The sequence below is a fragment of the Lissotriton vulgaris genome, chromosome 2_2 (genome assembly GCF_964263255.1).
Source record: "Lissotriton vulgaris chromosome 2_2, aLisVul1.2, whole genome shotgun sequence".
NCBI lineage: Eukaryota > Metazoa > Chordata > Amphibia > Caudata > Salamandridae > Lissotriton > Lissotriton vulgaris.
In genome coordinates, this window is record NC_141688.1 from 33,891,831 (window position 1) to 33,910,523 (window position 18,693).

The 18,693-nt window shown below is 44.1% G+C and overlaps 1 protein-coding gene across 1 annotated transcript in view; it reads right to left on the reverse strand.

Annotated features, from left to right (window-relative positions):
• The window catches only part of HEXA (hexosaminidase subunit alpha), a 121,950-nt gene extending 107,022 nt beyond the window's left edge, over positions 1 to 14,928 (reverse strand). The window contains exons 1-2 of the mRNA XM_086959243.1: positions 14,547 to 14,928; positions 13,004 to 13,102 (exon numbers count right to left, since the gene is read on the reverse strand). Coding sequence (XP_086815369.1) covers positions 13,004 to 13,102; positions 14,547 to 14,928 — 481 coding nt within the window. The remainder of the gene's footprint in view (positions 1 to 13,003; positions 13,103 to 14,546) is intronic.
• Between the last annotated feature and the right edge of the window lie 3,765 nt (positions 14,929 to 18,693).

Below are 18,693 nucleotides of genomic sequence, written 5' to 3' on the forward strand. Positions count from 1 at the left end.
ATGCGCTAGGATCTACCCAGTTTACCCCAATTATTTGAAAGTCCCTAAAATACGGAAGAAACTAAAACTAGCGACGACACACTATTTTGCTGAAAACAATGGGACGGTGGCTTCACCATCAATCCTATGGGAAGCTTACAAGACCGTCCTTAGAGGGACTGCAATAGCAGCCATTACGGGGCACAAACGAGATTCCCAGAGAACTTACAGAAATAGAATTGGCACTACACAATGCAAACACTGCTCATATGGCAGACCCCTCCCCAGCTACGACACACACACACTGCGGCTACGGCAACAACAGTAGCAGGCCCACCTCAAAACGACAGTGCAGGGCTACATCGCAAACACAATACATAGAATTTATGATGTGGGCGACAAAGCAGGGAAAATGCTGGCATGGTTGGATAAGAGAGGGGGAGGCACAAGAGGTATTCAGAGACTGTGTACTACGGACGGCCGAGAACTAACACACCCGGAAGACATTGTGCGCACTTTAGCAAATCATTTTCAGAATATATACACCCCAGATCACATCGTCACAACACAAATGGCGGCAATCTCCCTAGCGGACATTGACATCCCCAGCATTACACCAGAGAATGTGCAAGACTTGGAGGCAGATACATCAGAGGATGAAATTCAACTAGCGATACAATCACTACAATCAGGCAAAGCACTGGGTCCTAATGGACTGCCTGTGGAATGGTATAAATCAATGGCATCAGAACTCAGTAGACCCCTACTGGACATGTATATGGAGAGTAGGGAGAAGGCAGAATTGCCGCTGGATCAACGCACAGCCACGATAGTAGCTATACCAAAGCCGGGTAAACCCCCAACCGAATGCACCTCATATCGCCCGATATCATTACTAAATGTGGAAGCCAAGGTGCTGGCTAAACTTCTGGCCAACCGTCTGATGCCACACCTGGGCACCCTGATCCACCCCGACCAATCGGGCTTTATGCCCCATAGAAGTACGGCGCTGAATCACCGGAGGGTTCATGGGGTACTGGCTCGTTCACACCTCCTCTCAGAGCAGGCTGTAATTTTCTCCCTTGACGCAAAAATGGCTTTTGACCTAGTAGAATGGGAATACCTCTTCGAGGTGCTTGCACGTATGGGCTTTGGGCCGAAATATATAGCCTGGATACGACTACTCTACACAAAACCAGTGGCACAGGTAGTGACTAATGGCCACATCTCGCCGGTATTCCCGTTGGGCAGAGGGACCAGACAGGGATGCCCTTTGTCACCCTTACTCTTTGCGTTAGAGCTCGAACCATTAGCAATCTTGATCAGAACAACACCCTTATTTAAAGGCATTAAACGGGAAGAGGGGTGGGAAGACAAAATTTCCCTATATGCTGACGACATGCTCATATACATGGTAGAAACGGACGATGGAATCCCAGCCATGCTGGAAATTTGCAACACGCATGGGAAATCATCAGGCTATACCCTGAACTGGTCAAAATCGGTGATATATACATTAAAGGGTCCGGCACCGAGATTACAAGAAGACTGCCCACTAGCGGCGCCGACGACCTCCTTCAAATACCTAGGCATTGTCATCGCACATTCTGAAGCAGATTTCTTCGCTAACAACCTCAAGCCACCTCTGGATCGCTTACGCGCAGACGTTAAGCACTGGGCGACCTTGCCCCTCACCCTCCTGGGAAGGGCAGTCTTGTATAAGATGATGGCACTTCCCAGGTTTCTATACATATTGGAAAACACCCCGTATCCTGTCCCACCATGGTATTTGAAGCAGATTGCTGCGTTAGTCTCCAACCTACTCTGGAACAATGGCCCAGCGCGTATAGCCTATGACAAGTTGGTGAAAAGTTGGTATGAGGGAGGGATTGCGCTTCCCAATATTCAGCTATATTACTGGGCAGCTCAACTCAAAATAATTAACCAATGGCTCCACACCCCGAGAGACGACCCAGCATACAGGGCAGACTGGTCACAACTAGGGACGGACTGCATGCTCTCGGTACTGTATAATAAATCGCAGCTCAAACATCTGCGCGGTCCGACACAGCACACGGCGGCCCTCTGGCATATAGCACAGGCAAGACTGGGCTGGAAAGGGAGAATCGCCAAAATGACACCATTATGGGACACGAGATCACTGGGAAACCTTAGAATGTGTAAAGGGTTTGCGCAGTGGGACTCTATAGGTATCTCCACGGTGGGGGACCTCTGGGACAAAGACACGGTAATACCGTTCCCACAACTCCAGCAGCAATATGGCCTCAGACCCACTGAAACATTTAGGTACGTACAAATTAGACACGCACTACTCCAGGCAATCCCAACAGGCACTGATCTGCCGGAATCCTCACCACTTGAGGACAGACTATTGACAGACTTCATGCAACAGAGTGCGACTTCCCTCACATACAAAAAACTGATCAACAACTTAGAGGACCCCACACTGAAACTTAAAGAACGATGGGAAGGGGACATAGGTGTGACGGACGAATCGGAATGGAATGAAGCTTTGGCCTCCCTGAGAGAGGTAGGCATCTCGGCAAAGTTTAGACTGGTGCAATTAAAAATTTTGCACCGCATCTATTACACCAGGACACTACTCCACAAAATACATAGAGCACCCCATCCCTTTTGCTTGAGAGGTTGCGGGGAGGAGGGAACACTATTTCATACACTATGGGACTGCCCACACACACAGGAATTCTGGAGGCAAATCATGCGCACCATCTCCCAGACCCTCAGGATTTCCATTTTACCAGAACCACGTAAGTGCCTTTTGAACATCTGGGACCCCAATGACCTGGATAGGTATGGGATAATTTGGACTACGCTGGCCATGACAGTGGCTAAGCGTGATATTGCACAGAAAGGGGGGGCTCCGGATTTGCCCACTGCGAACAGATGGGCTAAAAACATGGATGTCCTGATGGTCACGGAGAGAACTGTGTATGTCCTTCGAGCTTCCCCCCGCAAATGGAACAAGGTGTGGACAGCATGGAATGTTTATAGGGGTGAAATATGTGAACCCTTACCAGAGGGAGACGAACTGGACTCTGAGGGAGAGGAGGAGTAACGAGTGGGGTTGGGGATATCTGCTTACTCGTGCTACACGCAGCAACATATTGAAATAACTTACCTATGAGAAGACAATGGGGCAAGGAGACCTGCTGATGGGAAGGGAAGTGTGAAACATACATAAAAGTGATGACCCAAGTTTGGGGGGGGGGGGGGAGGGGGGGAGGGGGGGGACTTTCTCTTGGAGTTATACGAGAGACGCCCATGTTGGGCTACACATGGCGAGAGAACGTTAATATAATCTGATAACTTATATAAGGATATACGGAAGAGCATATACAGATTTTAGAGAATGAGAATGAGACATGAATGCAGAATAGATAATGCCAAATAAAAACTTCCAGGAATGTACCGTACAACTATGAATATACCAGCTTGAATGTAACATACTAACTGTATATTATGCCTTCATGTTAATAAAGATTTTTAAAAAAAAGAAAATCCAAAAAATCCCTAAGATTCACCAGTTTTAGTTAGTAATCCATAACTTGCACAACAGCCAGGCAAGCCATACCTCACACAAAATGCAATACTTATGACCTCACAAATGTTATACCAATAAGATGACATCACAACATCATGAAATAATGCATACCTAAAGAAACGCATCCTATTATATTCATACACAAGTCATATAGAATGTTAATGGTGATGTCATTTGCAATGTCACCTGTGAAGTCAATCAAGTTCTTTATGAAGTCATCGGTCACATTATGGGGGATGTGAGTTTACAACGGGGTATACCCTAAGAACTCCCTGACCTGGGTCAGTTAAGATAAGTATGTATGCAGTGGTCGGGGTCTGTTGTATATAACAAAGAATTCATCATGGGAACTTTTATTTAAATGAATTATTATTGAAATTCCTTCTGAGTAGTACAAAAAGGTTTTATTATTCAAACATATCAATAATCAAGATATTCGAAATTATTCTAAACGAGTATCACAAGTAATACATCACGCAAGATACCAATTACTTCATTGGATCAAGCAAAACCAAGCGGACGTAAAACTCAATAAAATCGGTATCAGCATTACCTTGTGAGTTCAATTAACATATATTATCTACACAATTGACATGCCGTCGCGCTCACAGTGACAAGAAAAGGAGATAGTTTAGGTGGGATGGGTGTGAATGGGTAGAGGTGGGGACTGGGTAAAGGATGTTGTGACTATATTACAATCACAGTGATATACAATGCAACCTTTACAGACTAATTTTGTTCATTAGTTCCAAGTCACTCTTTAGCATAGGATCTGTATGTATCCAGGGGAGGCCAACGAGGTAGAAGATACACAAACTTCTCCGACTCTTCATACAGTGGGAGCAGTGATAACGAAGGAGCTGGAATCAGCAGTAACTACCAAAATCAAGAACAATGGTACCAATCACCTCAAGATCCTCAGAACAGACAACAGCAGCCTTTTTTAGAGGACAGCACTTGGAGACTCCCCCCGAGGCAGAGGCGGGGGTTGGAACAGACGAGCTACCAGAGGCCAGAACCCCCAGAACCCACAGAACTGGGACGACTCGAGGCAGCAAGGATCCAGCAACAAACAGGTACGCTTCCAACAGGACAATCACGGAGAGATCAACACCAGGAGAAAAACTTACCACTGGTAGACAGAGAAAGCCCAATCATGAACCTATCCAATCAAACGTTAACGCAGGATGAAATTCAGATTCTCAGCAAGGGCCTTTCTTTTGTGCCAACTTCTCATGTGAATATGTTCAACATCAAGACGGAACTGACCAAATTTTTCCGGAAGATTCGCTTAAGGAACTTCTTTTTGCACAAGACTAAGTTCAACCCAAGCGTTTACCAATCTGCGACCCCCCTCCACCTTCACTCCCCAGACTGCTATGACCAACCATCGTATTTTAACCTATGAGAGCCTGGTCTTGAAAGATGTGCTCAAGCTATGCCACACCAAACGCTATGTCAAGTATAACATCACGAAGAATGAACGAACCGCCCTCGATGGTCTACAGAAGAACAAAACCCTAGTCATCAAACCAGCTGATAAGGGAGGAGCAATATTCATCATGGACGTGAATGACTACAAACAAGAGATCTACTCTCAGCTGAATGATGGAGTGAGTTATCGGCCACTAGCAGCAAATCCAACCCCGGAGATCAGGAACTTAATCAAGGCCATAACCGAGAAAGGGAAAGATGATGGTTTCCTTACTGACAAGGAATATACATATTTGAACGTGGACCAACCACGCATTCCAACGATTTATGTCTTACCAAAAGTCCATAAGAATCCTACTAAGCCCCCCGGAAGGCCAATTATATCTGGGTGTGGCTCCCTTCTGGAGCCACTCTGCAAATATGTTGACATCTTTTTGAAACCCTAAGCAGAGTCAACACCTACCTACCTGAGGGACACCATGCAGGTCATCAATCTAATGGACCAAAAATCCTTTAACAAGAACAATCAATTACTTGTCACCATGGACATCGTGTCACTGTACACGAGCATTCCTCAGGCACCGGCTTTAACAACAATACGGAGAGCCTTAGCAACAAGACCACAACCAGCTGGTGTACCAACTGAATTCTTGATCGATCTACTTGAGATCGCAATGACAAAGAACTTTTTTATATTCCAGAATAAGTTCTTTATGCAACAGAAAGGTGTGGCTATGGTGGCAGCCTTTGCCCCGGACTTGGCGATCCTTTACATGAGTGATTTTAAGCAGCACCATATTCTCACACCAAACAATCCTTTTGTCAAAAATATATCAGAATACCATAGATACATTGATATCCTGATGATCTGGACGGGACAGAAACATGATCTTGATACATTTACCGAATGGCTCAATACCCAATCAGAGGATATTAAATTCACTACCAGTTGTAGTAATGAATCCATTGATTTTTTGGACATCAGCATTAAAGAACGGGAGGGATTGTTATACACTACCTTATATAGGAAACCTAGTGAGAGGAACACTCTACTTAGATACTCAAGCCACCACACCCGGGCCCTACGAGATAATTTACCCTTTGGGCAGTTTCTCTGCATTCGGAGAAACTGTACCATGAAGGATGACTATTTTGCCGAATCTGATGATCTCATTTGCAGATTGTTGGAAAGAGGTTATCCCAAAAGACTGATCAAAAGAGAATGCAAGAGAGCATGGTTTAGTGACAGGGGAACCCTTCTTACACCAAGGAACCGACAACTCCCGGAAGATAGGATGATTTGTGTCACCACCTATTGCAGCCAGAGTAATGAGATCCGCAAAATAATCAACAAACATTGGAATATCATATCGGACATGGTTGAAGTACCTAACCCTCCAATGCATGCTTTTAAAAAAGCCAAAAGCATTAAAGACCTGGTGGTTCGCTCCATGTTGGACACCCCACCGGCTCCAACAATACAAACAATGTGGAATTTACTGAATATAATTGGCAATTACAAATGCAGCAATTGTAAAGCCTGCGCACTCTGTATAGAAACAAAGGCCATTACACACAATAATATCACTTGATTTGAAAACACTGACTAATTGCAATAGCCATGGAGTGATCTACGCCATTTTCTGCCCATGTGGACTGATCTATATAGGCCAAACGAAGCAGAAGATTAAAAACAGAATACTGCAACATTGCAGTAGAATTAGATGCCAAACAGTGGGAGCACCCTTAGTCGACCATTTTTTTGAAAAGACCCATACACCTGATTCCCTCATATGGGTGGTTATTGAGAGAATTATACTAGGACCTAGGGGTGGTGATTTAGACTCCATTTTAAACACAAGAGAATGTAAATGGATGCAGCGATTTGATTCTGTACAAAATGGCCTTAATGAGATGGATGTAACTTTCTCCCAAATGGCTTTGATCAACTGTGACTAAACTTCTTTTATAATGTGTAATATACTCGGATTATTCTTGACTATCCAAACACATCCAGGTGTTGATATGCCTGATGGCCAACAATTATGTGATTTCACTGTTAATATAAATGTTTGGCATGTATATGATACCTCTTTAACACTATGTTGAACATGGCGTTCTGAGTAAACATGCACTATGCATTTATAATATGTCTTACCGGTAGTTCCCATCATAACCGGCCAAGGTATAACATTTATATGTAATTCTAGCATAGAAGAAGCATGCATGTATAGGGAGACACCTAGTCATCAAGCATTGCCTATACATACGTACAATCCTGACAGTATGATGCTTATTGTCTAAATGTAAGACTCATCTATATCATTGTATATGTAAATTCTCTGGTACCCCTCTTGATTTTAAGTATATATGAGCATATAGACCTCAGTATTGGTAAAAACCGGTCATGTTATAACCCTTGACGTTTTTTCTGAAGAAATGAAACGCAGATTTTCTTTAACTGTTATATACGTGTGATTATACATGAGAGATCAGGACTTTGCATTTACAACAGCCTGCCATGTACCACAGCTGACATGCCTCTAGAAATATCACACAGATATTACCTACATGCTCTGTAGACTGTTTCAGAGTCGAGGCCTCACGGACCGTGTACATTTTCGTAAACACTTTGCACACACTCCCTAAAGGTGACGTGGATGCTCCATCCCGATTGGCTGACAGGGACGAGCCTCCGGGAAGTATCCAGCGTCTGCACCTCGCGGCTTGCTCACTAGCGGCCGGGCAGCGCTGACGAACAGACACACTACGTTGCAGTCCTGCGGGTAAGCGGGTTAGAGTCCCCCCGAATCACACCTGATTACTTTTAATAGCAATGCCCCAGACTGGCTCGGCATGATGCCCAGACGGGCCCGTCGTTAATGGGGAATTAAAAATCACCTCGAGTCTTGGAATGACTCTTTAATGGCACTTGACACGCACCTCTAGTCCAATGCACTGATAAGATTGACAAAATCATTTTACTCACTTACGCAGATTTAAGTTGCAATAACATCTAAAATACCTCCTTCATGACAAGAATCCTTATTACAAAAATCGCAATCTTTTTACGAGAGGTTCAAATTTATTGCATCTGTTACTTAAAATGCGTAATTTGACAATTACTCCGAGATATGTGAATAACTTTTTATTCGGTTGGTCACGCGCATCTAGACCAATGCCTAATGAAGTTTGCCAATAATATCTCACTTAATCATGCAGATTTAATGCTGTACATACATTATAACCACCTCCTTTATAATGAGACTCGTTTTACAGAATTCGCAACCCTCTTTTTTAAATCTTCAGAAATAATGCATCTGGTGAAGCCCAACAAATGGATATGAAATCACATACAGACAGACTGGAAAGCCCCGGATGTCCCAGTAAGTTCCGCTCTGATTTCTCGCTGAACATATCTCAGATAGGGTTACACAACTAACCCAGCACTGAAACTTATACCTTCAATCCTTAAACACTTCTAGGTCACTTTTAGCCATAGAGGAACCGATGATGGTCCGACCTTAAGAGGCCACTGGACGGCCCAACATTAAGTAAGAATCCCATCTTGATATCTAACCAGTTGTAGTACAATTGTGCCTTTCACTTAAGTTTTGATACATTCCCTTTGATATTTGTATCATTTTTAGGCGCTCCTGTATTTTCAAAGTCCTGAAGAAGACCCCAGCATGAGGCTTCAATCAACCCTTAATCCAGGGGTTGAAACGTAGACCGGATTACACTTACCCTCTTAGCATAGGAAGCAACCCATGGATACATACAGATCCTATGCTAAAGAGTGACTTGGAACTAATGAACAAAATTAGTCTGTAAAGGTTGCATTGTATATCACTGTGATTGTAATATAGTCACAACATCCTTTACCCAGTCCACACCTCTACCCATTCACACCCATCCCACCTAAACTATCTCCTTTTCTTGTCACTGTGAGCGCGACGGCATGTCAATTGTGTAGATAATATATGTTAATTGAGCTCACAAGGTAATGCTGATACCGATTTTGAGATTTACGTCCGCTTGGTTTTGCTTGATCCAATGAAGTAATTGGTATCTTGCGTGATGTATTACTTGTGATACTCGTTTAGAATAATTTCGAGTATCTTGATTATTGATATGTTTGAATAATAAAACCTTTTTGTACTACTCAGAAGGAATTTCAATAATAATTCATTTAAATAAAAGTTCCCATGATGAATTCTTTGTTATAATCAATAGACCCCCGACCACTGCATACATACTTACATTATGGGAGATGGCATGAGCTTTGCATTTAGATTGTGAGTTATGGATTGCAGAGCGGACAGTAACTGGGGAATTACAGGGGGGTTCAGTTTTGAATCATAAGCGTAACTACCTGTTAAATGTTCTTTAAGTTAAAGGTTAAGTCCAAAGCTGGACACACACAAGATAATTAGACGCACAAATAATTACCTTCAGCTGCAGACTTTTAGTATAGACCGGAGTCGTTCGCCCTCCTCGTGAATTTAGCCAAGGTTCTACCATGCAATGCTTGCATATCCCCCAGCTTAGTAGCTGTTTTTTCAGCCTCATCATTTCTAACTGCATTACAGTTTATTTCTTGATGCACTTTTTGTCAACGTTTCTTATATACAGAATAGTCCAGCAAGGTTTCATTTCGCCTCCGGTGCACAGCTCTCCAACAATCAGCGAAAGCCAAAGTATTTCTTTCATAGTTGGCCGCACTAAAAACAAGTAGGCACCCAACTATTCCCTTCAACCGAGGGCTTTTAGTAAAGCACAGCCGCAGTTACCATCCTGATCATGGTAGTTCATTTATGTGATCTCTTCTTATTCCTCAGTGATGCAAAGCTTACTAGCTGCTTGCTATTCTTCAGTATTATCACTTGCAACTTTATTTGTAAAGTTGTACTATTTCTTAAATGCACTTCTTTGTCAAGATTTTCGTTAGATGTTAGCCCCAGACACATTTCCTTCACTTTTCCCAAGCTCAGAGCAACCCAGCATGGGTTGGGTCATCAAATAACTTCTACAGCTTTTCCACACTTGATGAAATGCAGGAATTTGAAAGAGCGGTATTGCCTTGAGTATGGGGGTAAGAGGGGGGCTCCACCGGCTGTCCTGCGGTAATACTGATGTGGGAGGGGTAGGTGACTAGACGCCCTCTGCCAGCAACGAACAGGTTCTTTACACCCAGTTCTGGCCCCACCAGGTCAGCGTGAGGGATTTCCAACCCTGGGACTACGGTTCTGGGGAGGGACTGGACGAAGGATTGCCCTACGACACACACCAGGTCGTATACTCGATTCCTCTGATCACTGAGGGATCTACAGCAATTATATGAGCACTTTTTTGGTCCTGATGAATTGCCTTAGTGGCAAGAAACATGTTGACCATACGTTCACTAAGGGTTGAATGAGGCTCGATTACTTTAATTGTCTCGCCTCAATACCCCTTATCGTTCCTTTTAATAAAGCAGTGAGCCATGCCATTAAAATTTTGCCCTATGGACTCTACTGACTTTTTTTAGACTACACTCACGCTCACTATTGCACTTTTTTAGGCCCCTCACACCCACACACCCTTTGGCTAAGGAATAAAAGATCCCCGCCAAAGTGCAGCATCCGTTGTTGCCCGACAGGCATTGCACCGCCAGTCTGTCGCAGGGGCAGGATACCGATGATGACGCTGGACGATCATCGGGTGGGATGACAATAGTCGTCCAACCGGTGACCTGTGTGAGGTATCCCTAAATTCCGTAAAGGGTTCACAACATTCACTTTTTCTGTTGAACTCAATGAGAGAGAGGTTAACGTTAGTCATTTAGTTGACTTTTCCCGGGGAACTCTGTATTTTTTGTTGTTGGTAAGAGGGGGGAGAAAGAAAGAGCGAGACAACTAGCAGCCCTGACAATGTTAAAGCTCTGCAGCGTGGTTTGAGGGCTGTCATTAGGAATATGAAATCAGTATTTCACAAGGAACTGTGAAATATTTCCCAGATTAGAAGGCTCACTGTAAAGATAGGTTTTTATACCAGTGCATTTCGTGCAATAACAACACCCAAGCATGATAGATAGTAGTGCAAGGCCAAATTCCATATAATAAAAGAACTGAATATTTGATCTGAAATTAGAAAACCGGTCTAACACAGAAAAACAAGGCTCTTGGTATTTAGGATGGCTATTCAATGTCATTTTACCGCACTGCACAAGTTTAACCCTTATATTCAATTCTTTATTCAGATGTAATAAACATGGGAAAATGCCAGGGTATAAACCATATATGCAGATGTAATATGCTATTTATTACAACTGTTCGGGGAGTAGGGGTGTCATGACCTACCCATGGCCTCTTATGAGTGATGGCCCTCTCCAAACTCAACATAATACTAATAAATAGCAAGAATATCACATCGAGTATTTGCATATATACACTATTTTGAACATTATATATTTGCAAATTTACATGCACACAAAATGTGCTCCGACTTCACAATCCTCATGTTATACTAAATAAAGTGACTACCAAAAAGAATATGCAGTGGTTATGCCATTAGAAGAACACTTTCCATGTGAGATGCCGTCCGAAGTGCCACTCTCGCACAGAAACTAAACTGAGTTAAAAGAATGTTCCCATAGGACTACTCCTCGGCCATAAAGGAACCACCTCATCTGCATCTCCCTGCCCCTACCACTCTCTACCGCTTATGCCAGGTCGACGAGGTCAGCTTGCTGCTCAGAACAGGCCTTTGGATATCTTTATATCTAAGTCATAGCAGCGACAAGAGACATCCCAGCTCCGCAAACAGGTCTGAAAAGTGGACCTTTTGCTATAGAACCCCTTGGGATAGTGCATGGTGTGGGTATAATCCATTGACAAATCCAATCTGTGGTTCCATGACAGCACCAGCTATTTGAAAGCTCAAGGACATACATTTATAAACGGACACCAGTTGAACAGTACATTTTCCCAGAGAGTTATTAATCTTGAATGAGCGCCTTTAGAGCATTTACAATTGCTGAAGACAGATTAAGTGTGCATCAATGGTTTTGGATTTCTTACTCTTGTTATTAAACATAGAAAAATAGTGGGGAAAGGATGGTGAACTGCATCAGTGACAATTGTCTAAAATGCTTGTATGGAATCTATTTTAGAGTGATTATCTTAACTTTGTACTGTAGCATTTTATCTGTACATGTATTTTATCAGGGATTTTTCGCAGATGAATTCCTGTAAATAGTTAACTGGATGCTTTTAATGTTTTATTTGTATGCTTTTATGGTTTTCAAACCGAATACAGAATGTATGGCTGACTGACTAATCTTGAATTATGTTAATCTGAGTCACTATAAACATTAAACCAATCGGCAAGTAAATCGTGGAGTTACAATTAAGCAGAATCCGGTATCATGGCTCAGTGAGTGGCATACCTACACCCTGGTGGCTCTTGAAAGAGAATGAGGCCTCTGATGGTTAAGAGGATAATCCCACTGAAGGGAACTGTGCAACGGATATTCAGTGGACCTCACGGTATAAAGTCATGTCACTTTTTGGTGGGGTGAAAATCACGTAACAAAAGATGACAGCCGCCCGAATAAAGTCAAGTTAACAGGTAATGAGTTGAACACTTAAACGTCTGGGATATGCATTGAATGCAGGGTTATGAATTTGAATCTCGTCAAGGAAAACTCAGACTTCCATCCTTCCGATGTTGGTAAACTGAGTACCATTAATTTGGGTAAGATTAACACAGGTTAGAAACAGCAAAAAAATCATATTTTAACAGCTTTATAAATATTAATGTGTGAGCACAGCTCTCCCGTTTGATTCTTGAAAGGCCCTGGACCTTGTGAGACGAGACTGTATAACCTTAAGCACACATAGCTGCAAACTGTACACTCATCACTCAAGTATCTTACAGTAAAATCAGGTGATTTCTCAGGCCCAGAAGGCAGAAAGCTAAGGAGTGCCACCAGCGTGACTTATGTTGGGCAATGTCTATACGTACAATTCTCCTTTGAGTCCAAGGCGGGGAAGTCTTCACAGCCGGGAGTAGTGACAGAGACAACCAGGGCGGTAACAGGATCGACTGGAAATGCAGGGTTCTCTGAAAGGAGAGAGACAACAATGAAAGCAAGACGAGTCAGACAAGAGCACTTTCGAAGATTACCAGGAGTCAGGCGCTGTGACCAGTGCTTAATTTGAGCTGGTGAAAGCCACCTGAACTCAGTTTTGGAGACCGTCGTATATTTTTCTGCATAAGGGCAAGAGAGGGAACATTAAACTAAGCAGAAAGATTGAAGAAGAGAACGACGGCAAAATTGTCAGAAAGGGAGAAAGAAGTAACCTGTAAGAGTTGGCTAAAGAGCCAGGGAGTGTCTGGTAGTGGATTAAAGATGCACAGGTGAATTCAACTCCACGCAGCCTCCCTATTCGGCGCGTTCACATTTAATTAGACCGGCCGCGGGCTTCTGAGCGGAGCTTTATGCACAGTAACTCATTCTATTATAAATTAAGCGCGGGATATCCCTCTAATTCCCAGGTTAGATCACAGAGAATAGGCGACGGTACTGGGCATTGTCAAGGCGTTTTAGGCTCCTCCTCTCACATAGCTCATCACACAAATGCAAACGCGCAGCTCTGGGATCAGTACCTTTACCCGGACTAGGCTTTTCAGCATACAGATTAAAATGCATTATAGAATTGCGTTCCCATGAGGCCCGTTTGCCACCCCGATCAATAAAATACAAGACAAAGGGTTAACGCTTTACAAAATGCCCCATCTGGGGAGCTGGAGATGTTTCTGATCCCCAAGGGTTGTGCATGGGTCACGTGGTTTGAATGCACACTTGAGGTGCACCTTTCAGAGCTGTTTGCCAGGTATGGCAAGTGGATGCCACATGAAGAAGTTCTGATTCTTGTACGAATACATTTACTTAGCTGCGATCTGTAAAGTAAAGGCCAGAAGGTAGCAGCACAAGTTCATGTGAAAATGTAATATTTTATTGCCGTTTGTAAACTAATTATCATTATGCAATAGAGCATTATACAGCAAGGAATACAATACGGAAGAATGTACAAAACTGGATTATAAACATTCAAATGGAGGAAAAGGGAAGAAAAAAAAAGTAGAATAAACGAATTCTCTCCGAAGTGCACACCTGGGCTACAAAAGGTCACACCAATGCTATTTCGGTTTACTTTAAGAAGACAACTGAAATCAATTGCTCGACGTGAGGTATATATATCCACCGGGGTGAGGTGCGTCCACCGGGGTGAGGTGCAGTTGGGCTAGGACATATATATATAAATACCCCCACTAAGCGCAAAGACCCCATCATGATGCAGCTGTCCCCTGTGACTGCCGAGGATCCACGTGCCAACGGCTGTGACAGGTACCACTCCTTTCTTCTGCATTAGCGATAGGAAGCAATCTTAAAACTTAACTGCAACCCTTACTACATTCTACCTACCACCCGAGTTCTTTTAGCAGGGCAGGTACTGCGCCTGCGCCGGCTTCTGTACTGTACAAGTAGATCACCTTCTTTTACCTGCCAGCGTTCCCTGGAAGAGCAGAGGGTAGTACCGCTTGAACGCCTGCTCCAACACCATACATTCGGGTCCCACTGCAGATGCTTCCCCGTGCAAGAACCGGAATCTATCAGGGAGCAAAGGCAGACTCTGTGGAGAAGAAACGAGAGACTGCGGCCACGGCCACACTGCGTCCACCGGGGTGAGGTGCAGTTGGGCTAGGATAAGCAGCAGAGGCCAGAGAAGAAGGCACCGAGGGGCACGCGCGAGCTCCATGCCTTCAACAATGAATGGCACAGCACCTCTGCGCTGATAGTCATATGACACACTGAACAAACTGACACACGGCACTGCGCATCGCAAGCCGCGCAAGGGCGGGGTCACGTCCTGACCAGAGGCCATTTTCGAGTCAGTCAGAATCCCGCCGTTCCAACGTGTAGGACCATCTGGGGTTAAGCTTTTGGGCAGGGCGCTGCCTGACTTCAGCTTTGTGAAACATTCTCAACACAGCCCGCCCACTCCAACAGTCCAATGATTCTCAAGAAGTTTAGTGGCCTTGGACAACCTGTCACGTGCAGTCTCCGCACTGACGGAGCTGTACCTGACATACATAGTACAGACGACACTCAGGAAACAGCGTAGTCATAAGAAGTCGAAGTGCTTTACACTGCAGCATAGAAAACCAGTTAAAAAGATAAATGCTATAGGTAGAGGCTGACTGAAGAAGAAGGGCCAGCAATAGCGCCATCAAAAACAGGACTGGCTAGTAGTGCACACACAGCAGATAAGGATGGCAGTAAAAAATCCAGGTCATATGCTTATGTTTACCCATTTTTGAAAGGGTCAAGAGGTAATAGGCCGTTAATAATTTGTGTAAAATCCTAAGATTTTTAAAACATTGCAATTACCCATCTGTTTTCTTTAATAATCATAAAAAAAATAATTTCTAAATTACTTTTTAATCAATTAGTTCATGTGTTTAATACATTAGGGGGTCGATTCGGGAAAAAAACGTCTGTCCGAATCGTACCCAGAGCCCTCTCCGTACGAATCGTACACGTCCATCCGAATCGCGCAGTACGATTCGTACGGACAGTTTACGTCCGAATCGTCGCGACCCATACGAATTGCACCGGAGATTCCGTACGACTCGTACCCTCACACTGGACCGTACGATTCGTACACATGCTGTAAGACCCGACGAGTACGATTCGGAACGTGGAATGGAGACGCGATTCGTACGGTACACGTCAGGTATGTGCGATTCGTATGGAGGGTAACACATTTACTAACACACCGTAAGGTGTGTACACCCCATGATCTCAGGGGTACGGTGCGTACCCCTGCGATCATGAGGTGTACGCACCGTACCCCATGATCGCAGGGTGTACACACCGTACACCTTGCGATCATGGGGTAGGCACCGTACACCCTGCGATCATGGGGTACGGTGCGTACACCCCATGATCGCAGGGGTACGCACCGTACCCCTGCGATCATGGGGTGTACGCACCGTACCTGAGGGTGTCCGTTCCGTACCTGTTTTGAGGCGTACTCTACTTTTCCGACAGTTTTCAGCTCCCGTAGGAAAAGAGTCGTATGGAAGGTCGGCGGGACGAATCGTACTTGCTGGGTCGGGAAAACCTGCTTCGAACCGTACAAACGTGCTTGCTGCGTGTTCCGTCGGCAATTCGTACAGGAATTCGAGTCGTACGGTTCCTGTTACGATTCGTACGGGGAGCTGCATTGGGTGAGAATCGTACTATGTCGTACGTACGGGGACGTTGCAGGGTACGATTCGTACGGGAAAAAGACTCCGTACGGCTATTCGGAGTGCTTTTTCCCGAATCGGAATCGGCCCCTAAATGTATGTTTCATATGCGATTGTTTTATGATTTTCAATTTAGGCCTGTTAAAAAACAATGAGGTGTCTGTAGTGTCTTGTCTATTATTGCACACATGACTCCTCTGGTCTTTAACAGACTCTGTAGTCTAGTGACGCAAGTGATTGGGTGAGGTTAATTAAATTAGTGACACAGTAAGTTTCAGTGTCCGGTTGCGCTCTAGAGAATAAATACAAGACTTATAATACTAGCTTCGTGTGTGGCATGATTAATTTACATGCTACCGTAAGGGGAGGACGCGCAGCTGGCGACAAGATAGGGGATACGTAAACCCCACAACCCGAAGAGTTGAGAGTGCCCTCCCAGAGAGTTTGCTGAGGTCCAGCAAACTGCTCGTGCCTCAGTTGCTCGTGCCTCAGTTATTTTATGCTATGGTATTTGCATTTTTAGAGAGCATGGTTATCCTCTGGTGTCCTGGCGCTGAGCACTGCCTGCTGCAAAGAGTAATAGAGTAATAAGTATTCTACTGGTTAAAGAGCCATGTTTTCAACCACCTCCTAAATGAAAGGAGGTCTGTGGAGTTTCTCAGATAGCAATGGAGATATTTCCATGCCTTTAACGCGCAGGTGATAAAGCTCCTGCCTCCCCAATTGACTTTTTTAAATGAAGGGACTAGCGCTGGTTTAGCTCCAATTGAGCGTAGCGTTCTTCTGGAGACATACCACTGGAATTTTCGCCAGAGGATGTCAGGTCCTACTCCATTGAGAGCCTTAAAACTATGCAAAGTGCTTCAAAACCTACTCTTTGTTTAACGGGGAGCCAGTGGATTTGTTTTCATTCTTCCTTGATGGAAACACATTTCGGAGTCCCTGCCAACATTCTGGCCGCAGCATTCTGAGCGATTTGTAGTCTGTTGATATGTTGCTTTTGGGCATTCAAATATAGGCTGTTGCAGTAATCAAGACGTGACATGATAAGGGCCTTGATCACAGTCTTGAGGCTGTTTTCGGTGAGAAAAAACTAAATGTTTCTAATTATTTTGAGTGCCAAGAAGCAGACAGAAATTACTATACTTATTTGGTCACCCAGCGCAAGCTTGTCGTCCACCATTACCCCGAAATTCTTTGCTTTCTTAGTGGGTGTAGGGTAGATTCCCAAACCCTCAGGCCACCAGTCTGGTGTCTACACATGTGTATTGTTCCCGAACTTAATGACCTCGGTTTTACTTGAGTTCAGTTTTAAACTGTTAGCGGACATCCATCCTGAGATGGCCGCCATACAGTCCTGAAAACGTGCCCCAGTTTCCTTTTCAGCCCCATCTCTTAGTGACAACACTATTTCAGTGTTGTCTGCATAGGAGGTGAGTTGGAAGCCAGAGGATCTTATCACTCCGGCTAAGGGTGCCACATACACATTAAAAAGCGTCGGGCTAAGAGACGAGCCCTGTGGCACACCACATGGGAGGAAAAAAGGCTTTGAGCTGCAGCTATCCAAATCCACAGTTTGCATTCTGTCAGAGAGAAATGACTGCAGTAGCTTCCAAGCTAGTCCTTTTATCCCCACCTCAGACAGCCGGTTCATCAAAACTTTATGATGGACCATATCAAAGGCCGCGGACAGATCTAGCAGAATTAGTATAGCATTGCCTCCCCTATCCAGGGCCTCTCTGATTTTTTCTGTAGATTTAATTAGGGCTAGCTCAGTGTTGTGCTCTGCTCTAAACCCATATTGGGATGTATTGAGTATTTTATTAGATTGGAGGAATGCACTGAGTTGGATGTCCATGGCTTTTTCCGTGTCCTTAGCGGTAAGCGGAAGCCGCGATATAGACCTAAATAATTAGTGTCCTTTGGGTCCAGGGTCTGTTTCTTCAGTAGGGGAAGAATGGAGGCCTTCCACAAACTGGGAAAATGCCTGAGCTACATATGGCCTTCGACAGAGGTGTAATTGCTGTCCCAATGACATCTGAAATTTGTGTCAGAACCGACACAGGACAGGGATCAGTGGGAGCCCAAGAACGAATAGAACTCAAAAGTTTAATCGTATCTGGTATCTCAAGAGGAAGAAATTGGATTAAGACCGGTATAAGGCTAGCGCTATCTAGTTTCGCCGGAATCGGCCGTTCTTCCTTTTTGTCAGCTTAGGTAAAAGAGGAAAAGATGGATTCCACCTTTTGTTTAAAATAATTGGCAAGTTTATTACAGAATTCAGGGCTTTTTGAACTCTTAGGGACATTTGGATTAGCCAATTTCTTAATAGTTTTAAAGAGTTCCTTCAAATTAGATTTAGCTTGTAAAATGTGCACCGCAAAAAACTTTTTTTG